Raw genomic sequence first — 23,035 nt, 5'->3', positions numbered from 1 at the left:
GAAAACCCAAAGTCCAGGTCGAGGCTAAATCTGCTGCTAATAATGAAGAATAGAAGTCAGGCTGCCCCCCCCCAGCTCCAGTCTATGATACAAACACATCCATCCACTCATGAGAAATTGAATTTAAAGAGCATGAGAAAAATATGGCAGTCTAATTTATCCTGTAAATATAGCGTGTCTGTGTTGGAGGGTAGCCATGGAGAAATGATGGTGTCATTCATTGAACATAAGTCAGCAGATACTGTAATGATGATGATGATGGTAAAGGATTAAACGATATTGCAGATTTATTTGTTCCTTTGTTCTCAGACCGTGCATGACAGGGTCCAAAATCTTTCATAACCATTTTCAGTGTTTAATCTCCGGTATTTGTTTGGATTCAATTGACTCTTCTTGGTACTTCCAGGTCTGTTGGTTGTAAATGGTTGGAAGATGCATGTGCTGTGTGGCTGTGCAGACTGTCTTCACTGTGACAGGGGGGTTAACCTACAAGCAGCACTGGATGATAGCACCTTTCTATTCTGCAGCGTTTCAGCTTTGGCTGGCAAGTGCAAAACAAGATAATGTGTGTTCAAGCTTAACAGTGAGGCTGGAGTGCAGGAGTGGAATAGGCAAGCTTTTGTTTAGAGTCTGTGTTACCCGAGCCTGATCTGCTGGGGCTATTGTATCTTATACTGTGTCCATTCTTGTGATTTTGTTTTGTTTTTGTAGCACAGACATGCACACAGTACTACACATTCCTTAAAGGAGCGCTGCATTGTTGCCATAACATTGCCCTTCCAACTGTTCAATTGTCTTGCAGGCGACAAATCACCCTTACCGGCTCTCTCCTGATTTGCTTGGTTAGTTTTGTCAGTTAGATTCTAGTTTGTTGCCCAGGTTGCAAGAAAATAATCCTTGACAGTATTGTTTAGCAGTGTGTATTTTTCTAAAGAAGCATGTTCAAACAGAGTTTGTTTTTGTTTAGTTTAGTTGTTTAGTTAGTATTGTGGGGCTCTGGGTTAGGGGTTAGGGTTAGGGTTTGTATTTGTTTAGTTTAGTTGTTTAGTTAGTATTGTGGGGCTCTGGGTTAGGGGTTAGGGTTAGGGTTTGTATTTGTTTAGTTTAGTTGTTTAGTTAGTATTGTGGGGCTCTGGGTTAGGGGTTAGGGTTAGGGTTTGTATTTGTTTAGTTTAGTTGTTTAGTTAGTATTGTGAGGCTCTGGGTTAGGGGTTAGGGTTGGGGTTTGTATTTGTTTAGTTTAGTTGTTTAGTTAGTATTGTGAGGCTCTGGGTTAGGGGTTAGGGTTAGGGTTTGTATTTGTTTAGTTTAGTTGTTTAGTTAGTATTGTGGGGCTCTGGGTTAGGGGTTAGGGTTAGGGTTTGTATTTGTTTAGTTTAGTTGTTTAGTTAGTATTGTGGGGCTCTGGGTTAGGGGTTAGGGTTAGGGTTTGTATTTGTTTAGTTTAGTTGTTTAGTTAGTATTGTGGGGCTCTGGGTTAGGGGTTAGGGTTAGTGTTTGTATTTGTTTAGTTTAGTTGTTTAGTTAGTATTGTGTGGCTCTGGTGTCCTATTCAGACCAGCTTTCATCCAGTAAATCAGCCATTGGATGTTTGTTCTGCTGAGGTCGTTTTTCGCTGCTGGAAGCTTGTTTTGTTCATTTAAATGACTAATGCACTGAACAGCTACACAGTGTATCATTTCTAAATAGAAGTTTAGTCATCTCACCATTTTATTGTTTTCAGTGTGTGATTGCTGGATCAATGTATTATTTGTCCGTTCATCTCAAACTAATTTGTGTGTACTTTTACTCATAGACAGAAGCCCCGGCAGGACTTGAACACTCACGCGGTCTTACTAAGCAGTCTCAGAAGTGTTTTTCCTGTGCTGAAATACGTTATTATAAGGCCAGCCCATACACATTGAACGTTTATTACATTGGATAGATCTTAATAGCACACTACTGGCAAGCCCAAGACTTTTTGACAATCAGTCTCCTGTGAGTAGGTTACCAAAAACCTTGATTTGTCATTAGCCTAATGTTCATAACCCACATTCCTAGTTTAATTAGAGCAGGATTATGATACAGAATCACAGAGCTTTGTATACCTGAGCAGTGTAACTGCATGCTGCTGTCACACTGCAATGTGTTGAAACCCTGAGGAATCTCCTTCCCTGAAGGTGCTCCTTCTGCTGCTTCTAAATGTGCTTTTAATTATTCTTCGTGAAACAGTGAGCGCTGTTTCTCAGTCCATCATTTAGCTCTTGATAGTAACCCTGAAGTAGGAAACCAAGGCAATAACAATATCTGGGTCTTTTAAAAGCTTGCCTCAAGGCTCTGAGCATTTCATATGTATAATATTCCATACAATCGTGGTCCATCTCTGCTGTAAGTACTAAGCCATTCATGGCACAATGAGTCCTCTGGGTTCTTTTAAGATCAAAGTTGTGCACTGAAAGAATAGCGGTTCATAAGGAACAAGTCGGAGCAACTCTTGCTGCAGTGCTGTGGAGTGAAGTAGGAACAGTTATCGGGTACAGCTACTGCACAGCTGAAGTAACGGCTCTATGCTCGTCACTACAGAAACCAGGCTAACGAAGGAGACGCCCCCATACAAATTAATATGATTAATTGCCTTATTAGCTTTATTATAATTAGGGGGCGGTCAGAAGTCGCCCCCACTGGCAGTAATATTCTGGAAAACACAGCCTAATATCTGTCAGGTAGGATGTGTGCATAGAATATGAAAACGCTGCGGGTTTGAAGTAGACCAGTAATGCAAGAACTGTGAGAGCCATCACAATTTTAACAACCTCCTTATACTCTGGTTTCACTTTGGTGTTAGACCTGCAGCATATATGTTTAAACTGGCAGTTTTCATACTTGTGAAATATTCTAGCTGTGTCATTTACACATTTCATTCAATTTTAAATAGAGTATTGCTATATTTTAAAAAGGTGATCCAATACAAATTCTGGATTCAGGATTGTTTTATATATTTATTTTTGATCAAGTGAGAGAATGATGCAAGTACATCACCACCAGAAATGTCAAAGCAGGACCAAAAGCCCGCAAGGCAATACTGTGTATCTCCCCAAGGTCTGTGTTGTCATTTATAACACAATGTTGTACAAACTGTCACCTACTGTGTCAGTGAGGCATACCATTTCGTGTGTGTGTGTGTGTGTGTGTGTGTGTGTGTGTTTATATGCTGCAGAGTAATGTTATCCAGCAATATTGCATTGGGTAAAAAAAATAATAAACCCAATCCTTTCTTTGGGGTATTTTTAGCTAACTTAATCCCAGTGCAATAATATCATGCAGCTGTTATTCACATGCCAGTGAAGCACAGGCTGCTGCAGGTGATGAATGTGCTGCTGCAAAGAGGCTGAAATCCCACTGGGGACCAGGAGTATTCCCTTCAGGGCTCTGATACAAAGAGTGCTGGCAGCCTGTGTGTAGGAGCTAAAGGAGAGGGTGAGGTGAGGCAGAGCAGAATAAACTGTACCTTTACACCAGCAGAGTAGCCACAGTGTGTCATGAACCCTGAATGAAATTTCTGCAGAGCTCTGAATAAGAAAGGGCACCACAAAAGCCCTTCAACAGCTGTGTAGAAAGAAAAGTAAACTTTGCAGACTTTAAATCTGTATTTAACTATTTATCAATGGCATCCTTAGATTTTTTATTTATTTATTATTATTATTATTTTCATCTATTCTGCTGTGCAAAAGCTTCCCCAAACTGGTGCTATTTTCCATCCTGTGTTTGATTTATATACTGCACTATATTTTCTTCAATTCATTTAGATTTATTAGGTGAAGTTAGGTGGACGGCAAGCAGAAAAGCAACAGCACTTGCACAGTGAGGGAAGCTTGCTTTACGAAGGGGATTGCAGTAAGGTTGTGAAGTTGTCTATTCCCTCTCGTGATACTGATCTTTCCTTTAATATAAACTGTGCATTCCTTCCAGACCTTCAAACACTCTGTGAAACACACAGATTGTGTTCCAGATTTTCCCAAAGCATATCATGTTAAGGAAGTCCAGTTTTTAAGACTGCAGTTGCTTTACATTTGCTTTCTTGGTGTGGTTGCAGTGGAAGCACCCTTGGCATGAGGGTCTGGTGAGGGTTGAGCACTTAAACGTTTCTTTTAAACAGTGGTTACACTTGTCTCGCAAAGCAAATGCTCCAAAATAATACTTCTTAAAACTTTTTTGTCGCAAAAACATATTAACAGAGATTAATACTATGGTCCTTTTAAAAGGCATGCACTGCCTCAGGCTGGGGTTATGCATTATCTTATCTTTGTCAACCATCGCTGCAATCAGTATTTATTAGCTTACAATCTGGAGGGCAGCTTTAGCAATAGCTTTGTTAATGGCTTTCTAATCAAAGTGAAATGAGCTTAGGACAACACGAGCACAGCTGAGTGATGTTTTCTCAGCATTGCAAATTAACATTTACTAGCATTAATGCAAAATTCTGATGCAAGTAAATAGTTGCAGGTGGTGGTTTTGGACGTCAGTATAGCCAGCCTGCAAAAAGCCTATTATTATTATTATTTTAAAATAAACACATGGAGCCACTCTTCTACTGAGCGCTTGCCATCTTACCAGCTTGGCTGTGCTTTCCTCAATAAATGAAGATGGATGAAAGCTGTCCAGCCAGGCCAACGATTGGGGCTAAGTTCGATGTGATATAATTGATGAACTCTAAATCGTCCCACTTTCCCTGTCGTAGCAAGCTGGCTGGAGCTTAAAATGTCACAGTTTCCTTGATTTACATTTCCCGTCACTTTGGCATTGAACGCCTAATGTGTGAGGAGGCAGGGATTAACCCTTCGCTGTGTAGCTCTGTGGAATTGTATTGGGTCTTTCCTGTGGGTTCCTGTTGTCCGTGTGGTCTAATCAAGTAACTGAAAGGAAGTATGCGTGCATGCGTCCTCATTTAAAAGCAGCTCTGCATAATCACAATCTTCACAGATCAATGGGAGCCTGTGTATCCTTCTTTTCAATAATAGTCGCGCCGCACTCAACAAAGTGTCGCTAGCATCGAGGTTCAGAAATCAGCACTCGCACGCTCCCTATTAAGTGACTTGTCAATTAAACATCTGTAATGTGGAGGTGGTTCCTTCCTGGGCTTTTTATTTATTTATTTATTTATTTATTTATTTTACTAAAGACTTTGTCCGTAGCCTTGGCAGGGACTCTCCCACAGGCAGTGTGTAGTGTTTGGTCTGTACCCCCAGTAGAGACACACAGTGGTGTGAGGAAGATGGGAGAGATGTTATGGGATCTTATTGTTTGTTCTCCTATTTGCAATTCTTTTTAAATGTTTCCTTTTAAAAAAAAAAAAAAAAAAAAAAAAAAAAAAATTGGCTGATAATAACTGACTGATTTAAAATTACCAGTAATATTGATTAATAGTTTTTCATTCTTGCTGTTCAGTCCGTTACACAATGCACATGAGTGTGTCTCTAGTTAGCTGATGGAGAGAGGCAGGGCATGCACATGAGTGTGTCTCTAGTTAGCTGATGGAGAGAGGCAGGGCATGCACATGAGTGTGTCTCTAGTTAGCTGATGGAGAGAGGCAGGGCATGCACATGAGTGTGTCTCTAGTTAGCTGATGGAGAGAGGCAGGGCATGCACATGAGTGTGTCTCTAGTTAGCTGATGGAGAGAGGCAGGGCATGCACATGAGTGTGTCTCTAGTTAGCTGATGGAGAGAGGCAGGGCATGCACATGAGTGTGTCTCTAGTTAGCTGATGGAGAGAGGCAGGGCATGCACATGAGTGTGTCTCTAGTTAGCTGATGGAGAGAGGCAGGGCATGCACATGAGTGTGTCTCTAGTTAGCTGATGGAGAGAGGCAGGGCATGCACATGAGTGTGTCTCTAGTTAGCTGATGGAGAGAGGCAGGGCATGCACATGAGTGTGTCTCTAGTTAGCTGATGGAGAGAGGCAGGGCATGCACATGAGTGTGTCTCTAGTTAGCTGATGGAGAGAGGCAGGGCATGCACATGAGTGTGTCTCTAGTTAGCTGATGGAGAGAGGCAGGGCATGCACATGAGTGTGTCTCTAGTTAGCTGATGGAGAGAGGCAGGGCATGCACATGAGTGTGTCTCTAGTTAGCTGATGGAGAGAGGCAGGGCATGCACATGAGTGTGTCTCTAGTTAGCTGATGGAGAGAGGCAGGGCATGCACATGAGTGTGTCTCTAGTTAGCTGATGGAGAGAGGCAGGGCATGCACATGAGTGTGTCTCTAGTTAGCTGATGGAGAGAGGCAGGGCATGCACATGAGTGTGTCTCTAGTTAGCTGATGGAGAGAGGCAGGGCATGCACATGAGTGTGTCTCTAGTTAGCTGATGGAGAGAGGCAGGGCATGCACATGAGTGTGTCTCTAGTTAGCTGATGGAGAGAGGCAGGGCATGCACATGAGTGTGTCTCTAGTTAGCTGATGGAGAGAGGCAGGGAATACAAATTGTCAAAACCAAGTTTGAATTCATAGGAATTAGATTAGAAGATGACCTGTGAAGGACACAACTGCCTTTGCAATCAGCTAACCCAGACCAGTCAGTCTTGGACTACGTACTGATCTGAATCGCTACCATCTGTTCTGGACTACAGATGCTTTTTTAAAAATGATTTTGATACAACTCCCAATTATATTTCATTAAAAACATCAATCTTTCATTAGGCAGCTGTGACTGTGTTACACTTATCATAGAGCTGCAATACTGCAGCTTCTATCAGCCTGCATTTCAGTAGCAAAACTTTGACGTACAGCAGAAGGAGCAGAACATAATGCAGAATAATTGTTTTCTAATAAATCTTTGTACTATTTAGTTTTAAAATATTAAGCATTCAATAGGCTTAAACATATTTGCCAGCACAAAAATATTGCATGTTAATCTGTGTGTGTATGCATTGGGTTAACTACGAAAGGGGATTTGAACCTGTGTGTGTGTACACTGGTGATTTGTGTGTGTGTGTGTGTGTGTACACTGGTGATTTGAATCTGTGTGTGTGTGTGTACACTGGTGATTTGAATCTGTGTGTGTGTACACTGGTGATTTGAATCTGTGTGTGTGTGTGTGTGTGTGTGTGTGTACACTGGTGATTTCAATCTGTGTGTGTGGTGTGTGTGTGCACACACAACACACACACACGTGTGACCACTGTGTGTGGTGTGTGTGTGTGTACACACAATGGTGACCACTGAATCTGTGTGACTTGAATGTGTGTGTGTGTGTGTGTGTGTGTACACTGGTGACTTGAATCTGTGTGTGTGTGTGTGTGTGCACACTGGTGATTTGAATCTGTGTGTGTGTGTGTGTGTGTGTACACTGGTGATTTGAATCTGTGTGTGTGTGTGTGTACACTGGTGATTTGATAATCTGTGTGTGTACACTGGTGGTTTGAATCTGTGTGTGTACACTGGTGATTTGAATCTGTGTGTGTACACTGGTGGTTTGAATCTGTGTGTGTACACTGGTGGTTTGAATCTGTGTGTGTGTGTGTACACTGGGTTAACTATGAAAGGGGATTTGTTCCTGAAAGCAGGTTTCCTTTAGGAATGGCTCTTATTTATGGTTTAGTTATTTCATTATGTTTCACCTCGTAAGTAAATCAGATATTTTGTTTGTCAGCAGCAATACAATTATGCATATGCATGTGCAGTTCATTATTTTAGACAGTTACGTAACTTCACAATGTCGTTAAATGCCTGAGCGCAGCTGTTTTTATTGCATCGTACATATGTACAAACCTCTCCTTGTTTGCAGGTCTGCCCATATTCATGCAAGCAGCATTTTAACTTGGGAAGCAACTGGAATAGACTCTCAATATTAAACCCTGAAATTGAGGCTGTGCTGGTCCAGTTTTGCTCAGAGGATTTTCTGCAAATCTGAATTAAAGTGATGCACTGTGGTCACCTGTGCCTTGGGATGGCTTAAGTGGCTGTAAGAAAAGTTCAAGCTATGTGTTCCCAGTGTCCCCAGATTAACTTCTTTCCCCGGGATTATCCCTGCTAAAAACACTGTCGTGCAGAGCACTGCACCACGGAGAGTGGAATTGAATTGCCAGCTTAATATTGATTCCAGGCACAAAAATCTTCTTTGGTAAATTAATTCTTTTAAGAGCAAAAAATGTGCTAAAAGATTCCTCAGAGCTGTATTGTAACAAGGGCCTCCCGTCATACCTTCCAAGCAGCCAGACGGGTCCGTGTGGCATGCCTCTCGTAATGTTTGATAGTCCTGCCATTCAGAGCCAGCTTGATCATTAACTTGTGCTTTCTGGAAAGACCCAACGTCCCCTTTCCAATGCAATGTGCTGAGGGGGATATGCAAGTTCTCGCTCTTTCTGTTGTTGATAGTACACTGTTTTTAGAATGTAAGTTATCAGTTATAAAACAAGTAAGCTGTCTGTCTGTCTTTCCACACACTCGCATATCACAGACACAAACCTTGTAAAACACCAGAAAGGCAGACTGTTTACTGTATGCTATTTAATATTAACTGCAACAACAAATGAGCATTAAAAATGAATCAACTGAAAAACTGTAATGTCTGGGGCTCCATTTCAAATTTTCCACTTGAAAATGCTCATCATCTTTTATTTACTGTGGCTTTATGTAATCTATATGTGTAATATATATATATATATATATATATATATATGTTTGCCTGTAGCACTGAGGTACACACATCAATTTAGAATAGGCACTTCTACGTAAATCGTAAGGGAATCTATTCTGTCAACGTGCAAGTAGACATCACGTGTTTATGCAAACTATTGCTGCACCTCTCGTTTATCCTCGCTAATTCACAGATGGCAGCTACATTTCAGCGGGATGACAGTCTTAGAGGCTGGTTGATAGGGGACAACGGGTATGGCTACTGAGACCGCTGCTCAACCCCACGACCCCTGCCGAGGGTATAGTCGTACCCTAAATGTGCGAGTACTGTAATTGAGCAAACATTTGAAATCCTCAAAATGTGATTCCGATGTTGGGATGTCAGTGGCGGAACGCTACAGTACACTCCTCAGAAGGTTAGCAATATCACCCTGGTTTGTGGCTCTCCGTAATGGATGTGGAACTTACAGAAGAGTGATTGCTTGGTTTGAAGGAAGCAGATGCTGAACTTGAAGCGCTAGTGTTGGAGGTTGCAGATCTGCAAGCGCCTGGCAGGTCAGACAAGCCTTTTAGACAGGGGCTCACAGGTACGCATGGGGACCAATACAAAAATGCAGACTTTGTTATTGTTGTACAAAATGCAAATGTGTGCCATCAGTATATTTTTAACAGGAAAGCATTAATAATAAAGGCAAGCTCGGTTTTCATGGTTCAAAGATGAGCTATACACACCTAACTTAAGGAAAACTCCCGATTCTACATTCTTCACTCGCTCAGCAAGTGAAACAAAAAAAATAATAATTATGTAACTTAATTTTGCTTATAGATTACTTATTTTATTTTTTGAGTATTCACTATTGTCCCCAACGTCACCCCCCACCCCCCGGACTGCTAAAAAAAAAAAAAAAAAAAAAAAAAAAAAAAAAGTTACCCTGCTTGAGGCGCTTGTGTCTTTGGGTTTCAAAATGCCCTCAATTCTCTATCGCAGACGCAAAGGTCCTCTTAAAGGAAATGTTGAATCCTTATTGGTCGGAACCTTACTCCCCCACTGTGCTTTGATTGCTGGGCATATGACTTTTTATTTTATGTGTGTTAGCCCACGCATGAGACCCGACTTCTTCTAAATCACATTTTCGATACGGCTGCACACATATTTGCTAAATAGGGCCCATAGTATTTATTTGTATTTATACTCAAAGGATTATCCATATGCAAACATATTAACTAAACACAACCCCGTGCCTTATTTCTGTGTTTATCTTTAGCAAATAGAACCTGCTGAAAACATCCCAGTGGATGAATATAACCCATTCTAACTGTGCACGTGTTCATATGTTCTGCCTAGGACCAGACGAGGCTTTCCCACAGAACCTCCCATCTTTCGCTGCACACTGTGACACTTCTATATCTGTAAAAACAAGTTCACAGTCGCAAGGATCAATATTGTTTCCCTGATCACCATCTGCTGCAGTTCACATACATTTCCATTCAAACAAAGCCCTTCAAATCTGGACGTGTAAGATTACAGGAGAATGGAAATGGTGCAAAGGGACAGTTTTATTAAAAATGATATTACTCGCTGCTTCTTGGTGAAAGAATTAAGCAAAATGACATTGCTCGAGTGTTAATTTATGGTCACAAATTAGAGATAATTAGACTAAAGCAGGCCCCTCGATTTGGGTATTGTTTAACTGGTGCCAGTGATAAAGTACTACAGTGGTGCGTTCCAGCACAGTGGAACACAAGCACACACTTAGCCTTTATTTCCTTCTTCCTAAACCGTAAATCATCCTTGCTTATTCTTACTCTTAAGTGCAGAGGTCACTGGCACCGTTGCTTGAATCAGGTCTTGCTTGTTTGCTTTGTGTTGCATCCTTAAGATGCACGTACTGCACTGTGTGCTTGTCTGGACTGTTCTTAAAGCACATAACACAGTCCTGCAGGAGTATAACAAGGCATTCATTGGGGTTTACCCTACGACTGCACATGACATAGTTACCCATTGTGAAACCATCAGCCCTGTTTAGTGTTACCACTGAATTTGGTTTTATTATGACTGGAGCCTTGAAAACTATATTGGATACAGCGAATAGGCGCACTAAAATACAATTCATGCTGTAACAACTAAATTACCATCCTGTTGCAGGACTACTTACTATGCAGTACTGATTAATTAATGACATGAGCTTAGAGTCACTTCTGTAAAATAAGCCTGGATACCCCCCCATCTTCCAGATCATGTGGTGAGCAATGATAAGCTTCAGAGGTATGACACAATGTGTCAAATAATGGAAAGAATTCAGATGAATTCCCCATCCTGAAATGGAGTTACTCACTCACCTGTGATGTAAAATTGCCATCAGTCTTCTAAATAAGCAGAAATTGGTAATTGGATAGCAGGTAAGCTGTTTAAAATGCATAGCTGTGATAGCCTGCCTGCGCTGGAGTTGTTTATAGCACTTTCAAAATGAATGACCCATGCAATGATCAATGTGTAGTTGGCAGGACTATACCATGCGGTGCTTCTGAGATCCTTCAGGACTGCTGAGGAAGTTTAGTGGCTGCATTAAATAAGAGCACCTTTTCACTGGGTAAAATGGTCTATTTCAGTGCTTTTTATCTGCTTGGTGGGATTATAGCTCCCAGGGTTTCCAAATGGAAACTTAAAACATTTTGTTTGTGTTTGTTTTCATCAAAGTGCAAAAGGTTCTCTTTGGGAATTTGCTGTCTTTTTTATTATCAAAGACAGCTGCTTCCCTTACAAATGCATCAGTAACAACAGGGAGTTCAAGTAATATATATGTCCAGTACTGCAGTACAAGATGATAAGCAGGTCGTATTGTGTGGTACACTTTTGTTCACCAAAGACTTATTGAAAACAACTTCTGTAATTGAAAGCATGTACAGAAGATCACTGATCAGTTGAATAACACTGTAAACTCCATTTGTATTGTTCAGGCTTAATGCACTTTACGGTTCTCGGTCCTGCTTGATATTCTGACAGACCCAAGTCAAAGTAGGATTTGTCCATTTACAGTATGGTCCTCCCTGCTATACTGAGTTTAAAAAAACACACATTATATAAAATGACCGTAAGAAAACTAAAAGCTGTATCTCAGTTGGGCTGTCCTGTGAATAAGTACGAATATCGGCCCCAGGGCCCTATGTCCTCTAATGATCTGCTTGACAGCAACACGCACTACAGGATTCTTTTATGTTTTTTCCTCAACAGCAGCTCATGAGGGAGAGGCAGCAGATGGCCAGCCGCCCCTTTGCTTCTGTGGACGTGGCACTGGAAGCAGCAGGAGGAGAGCAAACTGATCCTCTGCGAGGGCCACTAGAGGTAGGCACTAAAGAACCCAAATACAGGTTTATACAAGCGCCCCCATTTACACTGTTACTGAGACCCAGCAAGAGGGGGCATGCCCTATTAACAGTGCTGGCTGCAGCCATGCTGTTCAATTGTATGAGAGGTGCTCTTGTGAGAGTCAGTGCTGTTTAATTGTATGAGAGGTGCTCTTGTGAGAGTCAGTGCTGTTTAATTGTATGAGAGGTGCTCTTGTGAGAGTCAGTGCTGTTTAATTGTATGGGAGGTGCTGTTGTGAGAGTCAGTGCTGTTTAATTGTATGAGAGGTGCTCTTGTGAGAGTCAGTGCTGTTTAATTGTATGAGAGGTGCTCTTGTGAGAGTCAGTGCTGTTTAATTGTATGAGAGGTGCTCTTGGGAGAGTCAGTGCTGTTTAATTGTATGAGAGGTGCTCTTGGGAGAGTCAGTGCTGTTTAATTGTATGAGAGGTGCTCTTGTGAGAGTCAGTGCTGTTTAATTGTATGAGAGGTGTCAGAATATCAGACCCCCAGGTATGTATCCTTTGTGTACATGATACATCTGTTTGAATTGTCTACTTGCATTGTTGATTGATTGATTTTTCCATTGCATACAATATTAAATTTTTTTTGTGATAAAATAATAGCATTAAGTATATATAAGTAACACACATTTATCCTGCAAAGATTGCAGAACCCCCTCAGAATAGTGGGCTCCACTGCTCTTCATCCTTGATTGAAAGAATCTGTAACTAGACACTGCTAGCAGTCTTCAACCTGATCACAAAACTAAGAGGATAGTGCAGCAGAACATGTGAGCAGTGCAGAGTGAAGCACAGTAACTGTAGGAAAACACAACAGAAGCTACAGTGGAGTTGCTTCTTTGTGATCTGTGCAGTTATATATATATATATATATATATATATATATGTAAGCTTTGAAGGTGTGTGTTGCTGTTGTCTTGAGTGACGAATATGAGCTGGTTTGATTTCTACTGTATGCACCTGTGTCTTTTGCTTTTGTACTGCATCAAAGGATCTTGTGCTAAATCTGCCAAATACGAAGCAGCAGAGAAATCCCACAGAGGTGCTATAGGTTTTCAAACTGTATCCAACTACCAGTTTTCTGAATTGCTTTAGTTGTGTCATCACTGCCTTTCTTCATGGACTTATCCCATACTGAATAGTTAGAAAGGAACAAGTTCTGTCTTAATGGATTTCTGTTGTGGAAACATAATTAACAGCTGAAGGTGAAATATTATAAGATGAAAACATTTTTTTTTCCATAAAGGTTAATTAAGCAACATCTGCTGTTGCTTTACAAAGCCAGTTGATCATAAGTGAATAAATGATAGAGGATTATTTCAGCTGGAGTTCATGAAGTCGGGTGAGTTTGGGTGCATGATTTGGACAGTGAGTTTTATGTGGATGGTTTAATGTGGGTGCTGGTACTGTGCTGCTGAAGTGCTGCTCTGCATTGTGGATGAGATGGTGGTGGTTGGTAAATTGACATCAGAGATTGCTGAAAACCTGGCTAGCTTGGTTTCATTATCCCTGTTATGTTTTATATATAGCAATACTGTTGGTTGCCGTTTTTCATTCAGTCTCTCAAAACCAGCTGTCCACCAGTGATACAAAGAGAGGGATATCCTTGAAATACATCAACACACCAAACATGCATTACTTTGTACGGAAGGAGGTGTCATCTATCCTATACAGAGATCCGATTTGCTTTGTTCACATGGAGTCCCAAGTCACTTGTAATTGGAGAGGATATCTTTTTACACCAGTGTTCTCACCATTTCTTCCATAAATGTTTTTTTCTTTCTTTACAAGACCTTGCACCATCCAGCTGTCACTGAGAGACTGATGAGTCTTAAATAGCATACTGTCACTCCCTGATCTCTGGTGATTGCCACTAAAGCTCTTTAATTTAGTTTGAATATTGAACCCAGCTGCAGCAAAAAGCCGCAGCTATTGTTTCTGAGAGAGACGCGGCACTCGCTCAGTTATTGTGCAGTGATTTCAAGTAGCCCACAATGACCTTGCTGCGCTGCTGAGCTATTGCAATCATCACTTTTCACCAAACAGCAAAACCATGCTTTTGTTTGACTTCCCAAAATTACCTTTAATGGCTTTTGTCTGTGACTTTTTTTTAAGTTTCTCCCCAGGACAGCATGAAAGTGAAAATGCAGCATCCTGTTTAAATGGCAGGGTTAGTTGTCAAGTAATGATGAGATAATGGCTGATATTTATAAAGTATTTTCCAGAATGCAGTACACTTCTAAATATTGTAATGCATTCTGAAAATAGCCCTTTGTGTGGGATGTGGTTGGTACATTAAAGGGTTAAGTGCTGCCCTGTGGTTGAGAGCTGCACATATACACATTGCAGGTACCTGCACATCTAGACATTACACATATCTGCACATATACACATTGCAGATTCCTGCACATCTAGACATTACACATATCTGCACATATACACATTGCAGGTACCTGCACATCTAGACATTACACATATCTGCACATATACACATTGCAGATTCCTGCACATCTAGACATTACACATATCTGCACATATACACATTGCAGATTCCTGCACATCTAGACATTACACATATCTGCACATGTACACATTGCAGATTCCTGCACATCTATACACATTAGAGATAGAGATTTGGCTGTGTTGAACCTCGGACAGTGCTTTACCTTGTTTAGACACCCTTCTAGACAGATGGAGGCTCTTTGTGATTCATTGGTTATTATTTCAGGACTGGTCTGTAATATCGCTTTCTTGAGGGATTTCAGTAAAACCGAAGTGCAAAGTGAAGAAATCAATTATTAATGGGCTGTCATGCAGTAAGCTTGACCTCTTTTGGTTCATTCTGAAAAGCTGTAAAAGGATCTGAGAAGCGACTTGGATAATCTGCTTATGCAAACTGAGGCCCCCCTTGATCCGTGGCTGGCCAGAATGTTTCGGTAGTGTGGCATTCTGAACATGGAAACATTGTTACTTGTTGGGTTTGGTGGATAGACAATGTGGGGTTGGTTGACTGGCTCGATCAGTCATAGTCCAATCAGAGTAGTACTTCTCCCAAGATACTATACCGAGATGGTTTAATACCATGCTATGTACAGTAGCCCCAGCATTGTTACTGCAGCTTTAATTCATATTCCAAGGCATGCATGGCACACAGGCTGTCTGAGGCTCACGGCTCACTGTAGGGTCTGTGTGCTTCAGCACAAAGTAAACAACAAGCCCATGCAGGGAAAGTCTCTGGAATCTGTTTACCTTTTATAAAATACATCTTTTATTTTTTTTGTTATTTCAATTTATTGTCAGCTTATAGTAGGACCAAGAATGTGTTTACTATACCACGGGGAAATGAAATAAAACACCACTAGATAAATACCTTTTTTTTTATTATTGATCGAAAAAGAAATGCGCTCTCTGTACTGAAACTGAGGAAGGTGCCAAATATAAGTGTTTGTTTCTTTCTTTCTTTCTTTTAACTATTCATAGAGCATGGAAATACTGCTTTAAAACACAGATTTGTGTAATTCAATCATGCTGGCTTGCCTTTTAGAAAAACAAGATTGATATTGAGTGAACAGCAAGTGATTGTGAATGATAAGGATCTCAAATGCGAATGCATGAGGAAGCCAGCGGACACCCGATATTCCTTTGTTGTATAGGATATTATATTTTTCACAACAAGCAGTAGAATCATATGCATTCTAAATGCATTTGCTGCTTGATAAATTAAAACTCCTCCTAAACTCCTGCAGTGAAACGGTTACTTATCATGAAACATGAAACCAAACCTGAATGATGTGCACCCACAGGGTTTTCAGGTCAGGTTATTGGATTATAAACAAGTCATCAACATACATTTAAATGCAATTTGATGTGAAGACTGAATAAGCGGGCATATGGAGCTGATCGCCCAATGATAACTTGATGGATAGCACTGTCACAGACACTGTTAATTGACCTTTGTATTGAAAATGTGTTTTTGAAAAGTACAGACACCGCTCTGCTTAAAGTTTGTCACATTGTGTCATGCGACTAGTGCAGTTCTGCCTTTTCAAGGCTTGCTTTTTGCACCTGCAATGCACAGTTGTGCGTCAGGGGTATTGTTTACTGTAGGTTCTGTTGTGTTAAGAATTTTGCCCCACTGTGTTTTCATTTTGTAACCGTTTCCTTCATTTAATGCATGGTTTGTTGTGTAAAAGCTGGTATTCCTTTTGTTTTTGGTTTGTTTTATGCAGACAACTGTCCTGCCTGCAGTCTTTGGTATCAACGCAAAGAGGGTTTAAGGTGGAGTTGCTACAATATGGTCCCAATGTCACCTCTGCTCTTTATGCCTTGTTATGGCTAGCCAATAGAAGGGTGCATAAAGGCATACCCGCTAAGTAACTATAGAGACACATGCAAGTACAAGAAATATTTTAAAAACTGAAGCAGATTTTACAAATGAGGTTGGTAGATACCGTATCTGTTTCCTGCCACTGTGTCCCAGTGCGAGGCACACTGTGTGGACTTGCACATGGATTGAGTCTGCGATGATGTTGGGAGGGATGAGGTGTGCAGCTCCCCAGAGGAGACAGCATGCTGATAAGAGGGCAGCCTACATTGTGTGCTGCACAGCAGAGGAAAGTTAATGCAGGACGTGACCTATTTTTATAAGAGCCCAGTGATCAGCTGGTCTGATTTTCCAATTCTAAATTAGAGCCAACTGTGACCTTCAAAAACTTGCTCTCTACAACCTTGCATATTTATGTTTTCAATTAATTATTTATACATTTATTTTGTATTAATAGGAAATACATTATTTAAACGCAACGCCTCGTTTTCAAGAGTATATGGGTAACCATAGGAAGAATAGAAATACCATTTTTCTTGGAGGCTGTCTAAAAAGATCACATGTACAGGTGTTCTGCAGTAAGAAGCAGGGTGTCTATAAAGATCACATGTACAGGTGTTCTGTAGTAAGAAGCAGGGCGTCTAAAAAGATCACATGTACAGGTGTTCTGCAGTAAGAAGCAGGGCATCTATAAAGATCACATGTACAGGTGTTCTGCAGTAAGAAGCAGGGCATCTATAAAGATCACATGTACAGGTGTTCTGCAGTAAGAAGCAGGGCATCTATAAAGATCACATGTACAGGTGTTCTGTAGTAAGAAGCAGGGTGTCTATAAAGATCACATGTACAGGTGTTCTGCAGTAAGAAGCAGGGCATCTATAAAGATCACATGTACAGGTGTTCTGTAGTAAGAAGCGGGGCGTCTAAAAAGATCACATGTACAGGTGTTCTGCAGTAAGAAGCAGGGCATCTATAAAGATCACATGTACAGGTGTTCTGTAGTAAGAAGCGGGGCGTCTAAAAAGATCACATGTACAGGTGTTCTGCAGTAATAAGCAGGGCGTCTAAAAAGATCACGTGTACAGGTGTTCTGCAGTAAGAAGCAGGGCGTCTAAAAAGATCACATGTACAGGTGTTCTGCAGTAAGAAGCAGGGCGTCTAAAAAGATCACATGTACAGGTGTTCTGCAGTAAGAAGCAGGGCATCTATAAGGATCACATGTAGAGATGTTCTGCAGTAAGAAGCAGGGCGTCTATAAGGATCACATGTACAGGAGTTCTGCAGTAAGAAGCAGGGCATCTATAAAGATCACATGTACAGGTGTTCTGCAGTAAGAAGCAGGGTGTCTATAAAGATCACATGTACAGGTGTTCTGCAGTAAGAAGCAGGGCATCTATAAAGATCACATGTACAGGTGTTCTGCAGTAAGAAGCAGGGTGTCTATAAAGATCACATGTACAGGTGTTCTGCAGTAAGAAGCAGGGCGTCTATAAGGATCACATGTAGAGATGTTCTGCAGTAAGAAGCAGGGCATCTATAAGTCACATGTAGAGATGTTCTGCAGTAAGAAGCAGGGCATCTATACAGATCTCATGTAGAGATGTTCTGCAGTAAGAAGCAGGGCATCTATACAGATCTCATGTAGAGATGTTCTGCAGTAAGAAGCATCTTCCAGGGCGAGCAAGCTCCAGTACAATTCATTACTAAATAAGAACTGTTCTGTAAGGTGAGTAATAAACTGACTACATTGTGATTCAGCAGTTCATTCAAACAGTTTAACAACAATACTGGAATATATGGAATATCTAGAAATAGGATAAAAAGGTTTTTATGCTGGGTTGTTTTTGAATACCAATAATAATAATAACAATAATAATAATAATAGCATCAGTAATAAAACCTAAATTAGATGGATGCAGTAATTGTATCTATTAATTGTGATTTAAAAGAAAGACTGGAAAAACACACAGGACTTGATTAGGTAGAACTGCTAGAATGTTTAAGGTTTCTAAGGAGGAGCAGAAAACAAAATTTCAAAAAAGACCTCCTTGTGGTTTTTGTGTCGTCCGCATGTTATTGGTGTTTCTGCCAATGCCCATGAATTCCAGACTTTGTTTGATTTTAAAAGACAGGTTTTATTTTATTTGAAATTGTTTAACTATTTTATTGTATCGGGATTGTTTCATTGTGCTGTGTTGTGTACAAACCATTCATTTGTGGTTGTGCAGTATAAGTCGAGTCTGACCATCGTAGCACTGAAACAAAGATAGGCAGATATACTTGGAGGCTAGGTGGCACAGCAGGTTAATTCACATGCCCTTCGCCTCTGGAAACATAGGTTCAAATCTGTCTCGGGTCCCTCTTCAATTGATTTTTGTGATTGTGATAAGGTGGAAGGAAGCCTTGTGATTGCAACATTTGTGTTCATGAAATGCATATTAAACTGCGTATTGGGTCAAAATACCAAACGTTAAACATTTCTGTGACTCTTAGCACATACATTTTAAGCTGTATATTGTTTAAATTAAATGAACATTCACTTACTGTGTGTATACTTTGTAAAGAGCAGATTTTGTTCTGGTTCCTGTACGAACATTATAATTACCATATACGTTTAGAGTGTCGCTATGAATACTTTATTACTTGACAAGCTGTACATAATTGAAATTCAATGTACTTTCTCCCTTATGTCATTTTATTATACATGGTACTTTATTAACTTTTTATCTCTAGTTTGTAATTAATACATTCTTGGAGAGAAAAATCATTACGGAAACTCAGGTGAATATTACTGAAGCAACAGAAATGTATTTGCTATAGCTATTCAAAGTGTCTTCTGCTGCCTTAAAATCAACTTGGATTCAGTGACAATAGTGAGATACTTAAGCAATCGCATCAGCTGGAATGATGCTGCAGGCTAATTGACGTGGATGAGCGTTGGAGTTCAGGGGAGGTTCCCCTTTCTTGAGAATTTCTGACAATGATTAATCTGACCTAAATTATCAAAATTACATTTTGAATCAATAAAATAAAAAGAAAACAACAGCATTGGTTAATTTTAAAATGATCTACATTACAGATACTATTTACAGCCATTCAGAAGTATTGTGAGATTACCCTTCAAACCCTTTAAATGACTCTGTTAACACGGCCTTGTGAAACGTATTATCCTGGCTTATTTACAGCTTCCCCCCGGGGAGGGATATTGATCTTTTCACTCCCTGCCCTTCTCCATTCTTCCCTGTTCTTGTGTTGTAATCAGTTGTGTAAATTAGGGAATTAAATTTGAGATTAGTATTGGCACGTGGAAAAAGAAAAGGTTGCTTATTTCATAAATATTCTATTTTTTGGCTTGCTGTGCATGTGTGTGATCAGAGTGAAAATATTCATTGAATCTCAAAAGGAAATTCACACATCCCATAACCCTGAAGTCAAGCTCAGGCTGGAGCAGAGCCACCTTCTTGGTATACAGTAACATGACTAACATACTAATTCTGAACGTACATCTAATGTACTCAGTATATTCTATGGGCAGATTGGACAGCATGTTTCCATGAGGACAAAACACCAGTAATCTATTGTACTCAATATATTCTATAGGCAGATTGGGCAGCATGGTTGGATATGTTTGGAGAATGTATCCCATGTAGTAGAATCTCAATTGCAATGGAATATATATATATATATATATATATATATATATATATATATATATATATATATATATATATATATATATATATGCACACACACACACACACAGTATTATTATTCCTATGTATATGAGTGGACTCTACTAAACTGGGTTAACCCCTTCACCTTGGAGCTGAGATTGAAGTGCTTTATAAATGATCTCGGAATGATTTAATTACAATGTTTCCCTTCCAGTGTTTACAACACATTGAAGCATTGTGACGGAGCAGACAGTACTGTTGTTTCTTGCCCATATGGGTCATTTCTGCCCATATTGTGTGCAGAGTTGCACTGTTCATTGTTAAGTCTATCCCCTCCCCCAAGGGCAGTGGTTGGGCTCTGACAAGCGTGCATTTGTAAAACCCATTAAATGAACAAATAAATCACAATTAAGAGGAGCATTGAACTAGATGAAAAGTTCAGCTCAGCTTTTGGTATCTTGGTAGCCATGAGATACGTTGGTAGACTTTCCGATATTAAAAAAGAATTGTAGACATGAAGGAAAACACTCATAAGAACATAAAGTTTACAAACGAGAGGAGGCCATTTGGCCCATCTTGCTCGTTTGGTTGTTAGTAGCTTATTGATCCCAGAATCTCATCAAGCAGCTTCTTGAAGGATCCCACGGTGTCCTCACTTATAACAAGACTCTCAGTAACCAGCAGGAGAATTGCAACGTTTTCAACTGGGATTCATTTATGTTTCAATGCGGCGAGAGAAGTGTGCACTAATTAAAATCCACTTTCTTTTTTTAATGAAAGTCGCTTCCTGTTTAATTAAATCCCGATTTAAGGAAGGAATCGGGGAGGAAGAAACACATGGAGGTTTGACACAACGTTTTATTTGATTGTGTAAAAGAAACTGCATTCTTAGTTGAATGAATAAAAAGATAACCGCCATATTGAAAAATAAAACCCAATTGAACCCGTGGCATGATTTTTTAATGTATGTGAAACTGCTTAGAATAAAACAAGCAACTTAAAGGATAAATCTTTTAAAGCCAGGAACCTTCATCCCATTCTTTAGGGCTTATGGTAGCTCCTTTGTTGAGTCAAAACCGAGTCGTATTGGGATTTACCTTGTGAGGCAGTCCAGATCCCTTGATCTGAGAATAAAGTCAGGACGTCTGTTTGTGAATGAGCCACTGTGCTTATTTCCTATCAGCAGTATGCACGCAACATATTCTCTGTGTTCATTTTTTTAATATTATAAATATGGCATGATGGTGATGAATTATTACAGAGAGTCTTTCTAATCACTTCATTGTAAGTAATGTTGTTATAAATATGTGTTGCTAGTATGAAACCATATGTGGTTTCTGTACTGTTATTCCTGTCAGTCGATATGTTTCAGAATAACAAAAATGCAATTTATCTACAGTACTTCAGATAAAAATGTCACATTACACACGCAGCATTGTTATTGTTTATACTGATCGTATTTCTGAAAGGTCACAAGCCATGACCAGTTCAAGTAATATTCCACTACCGAGGTTCCCATAAGGGATAACCGACCGAGAGGAAACATAATGCAACGCATCTCTATCAGGAACAGGACCCCTCCATCTGTCTCACAAGAGCTGGGAAAAGTAATAATATCTAACATGATATGAGAAGCCTGCATATAATCTGAGGGTTTGTAAGATTTATGTGAGGATGCTTTTATTATGAATATGGTTTGTGTTCAGGGGTTTACAGCATCATTGCTTTTCAATTTCCTGGAGTCTGCTCAATAGATTATGATCCTCCTTAGACACAGAGCTAGGCTTATTTTTATTTATTTATGTATTTAATTGTATTTTATTTTGATAAGTCACAGCAATATAATTTGTTGTAGGGTCCCATGCATGACAAGGAGTATAATAATTGTTAAAGTTAATGCTTCATTAGCCACCTTGTCTTTTTTAAAGGAATGGTGGCCCACATTATTCTGTGTTGTTTAAGCCCTGCTTTCAATGGCATGCTTTAGTTTGTGGTTCATGTGAACTCTTGTTTTTTTAGCATTCCAAATCATTTGTTTTTGCTATCTCGTATTGTAAATGCAGTGTAATATGAGATGCAGTATTCTGCAACATTCTAGCTGGATTTGTCCTCTGTGGGTTACCCTATGAAAGGGAGCTAAAGTTGCAATGGTATCCTTCACTAATAACGTATGCATTTCAGGCACGGAATGTGACTACAGTTCCAAACCTCCTGAAAGCTTTTTTGTAACAGTTCTCTTCAGGCTTCACAGACACACCGGTTATTATGCCGTTAACTTTATCGTAAAGTGAATATTGTAATAAGTTTTTTAAAAGTTCTCATTTGCTATTCTATATCCTTTTTATTATATATCCTTTCCAGAAGACCATTTCTGCAGCCTTCCATCCCACACATTTGAAACAGCGATGCACCTTTTCACACTGCAGAGCCTTCGTCTCTTCACAGCTCGATACTTTCGATTCTGCGCGTTTTCCAGACACCCCCAATCCATTTATTTTTGTACAATGCAAGATCATGCCAACAGATCTGTGAAGAGTTCTAATGAAACGACTCCCACGGTGTCATTATCGGTCTTGTCTTCTTGTTCTCTGGATACAAGAGCCCCTCTTCTGTGAATGAGTGCCACCATTTACTGACTATTGAGTCACCCAGCCTTAGTCAGGACGCATGTGACAGATCATTGCGTAATTACAATGTGCACTTCACAAGAACAGTAGCAAAGGGCATGTTCTCTCAGTCTGCCTCGGTTGTAGTTTAGTCAGATGTAAATAACATCATCCCTTGGCAAAACAGATGAATCGGATTAGTTTGTTGCAATCTTTTCAGATGTTGTTTTAATCTCTGTAGAGTCTGTCAATAAGATCTAACATGCAAATAGGAATGATCCTCTGATGCACATTAGTAAAGCTCAATGTATTACTGATCCAGTAAACAATTTTTTTTTGTACTTCAGTTTAATACATTTACATCTAATTATGTTTGGGATAGAGATGCAAATGCTTGCTCTGACTTGATTTAAGTGTGTGCATTTATCCAGATCTAATGCGTAAAGCTGAGAGAGCT

At 39.9% G+C, this 23,035-nt stretch overlaps 1 protein-coding gene across 4 annotated transcripts in view; it reads left to right on the top strand.

Annotated features, from left to right (window-relative positions):
• Nucleotides 1-23,035, top strand: part of LOC121326006 (attractin-like protein 1) — a 175,064-nt gene that overhangs the window by 129,631 nt on the left and 22,398 nt on the right. For 3 of the 4 annotated variants that reach the window (XR_005951405.1, XM_041269138.1, XM_041269137.1), the window contains exon 27: nucleotides 11,841-11,951. Coding sequence is in view for 3 of the 4 variants with exons in the window: in XM_041269138.1 (XP_041125072.1) it covers nucleotides 11,841-11,951 (111 nt within the window). In the remaining variant the exon portion in view is untranslated. The remainder of the gene's footprint in view (nucleotides 1-11,840; nucleotides 11,952-23,035) is intronic. The other variant, XM_041269139.1, reaches the window with a different exon arrangement.

Source organism: Polyodon spathula, chromosome 13, assembly GCF_017654505.1.
Source record: "Polyodon spathula isolate WHYD16114869_AA chromosome 13, ASM1765450v1, whole genome shotgun sequence".
NCBI classification, from domain to species: domain Eukaryota; kingdom Metazoa; phylum Chordata; class Actinopteri; order Acipenseriformes; family Polyodontidae; genus Polyodon; species Polyodon spathula.
Note: the sequence above shows the minus strand (reverse complement) of the source record. Positions and strands in the feature narration are given on the sequence as shown.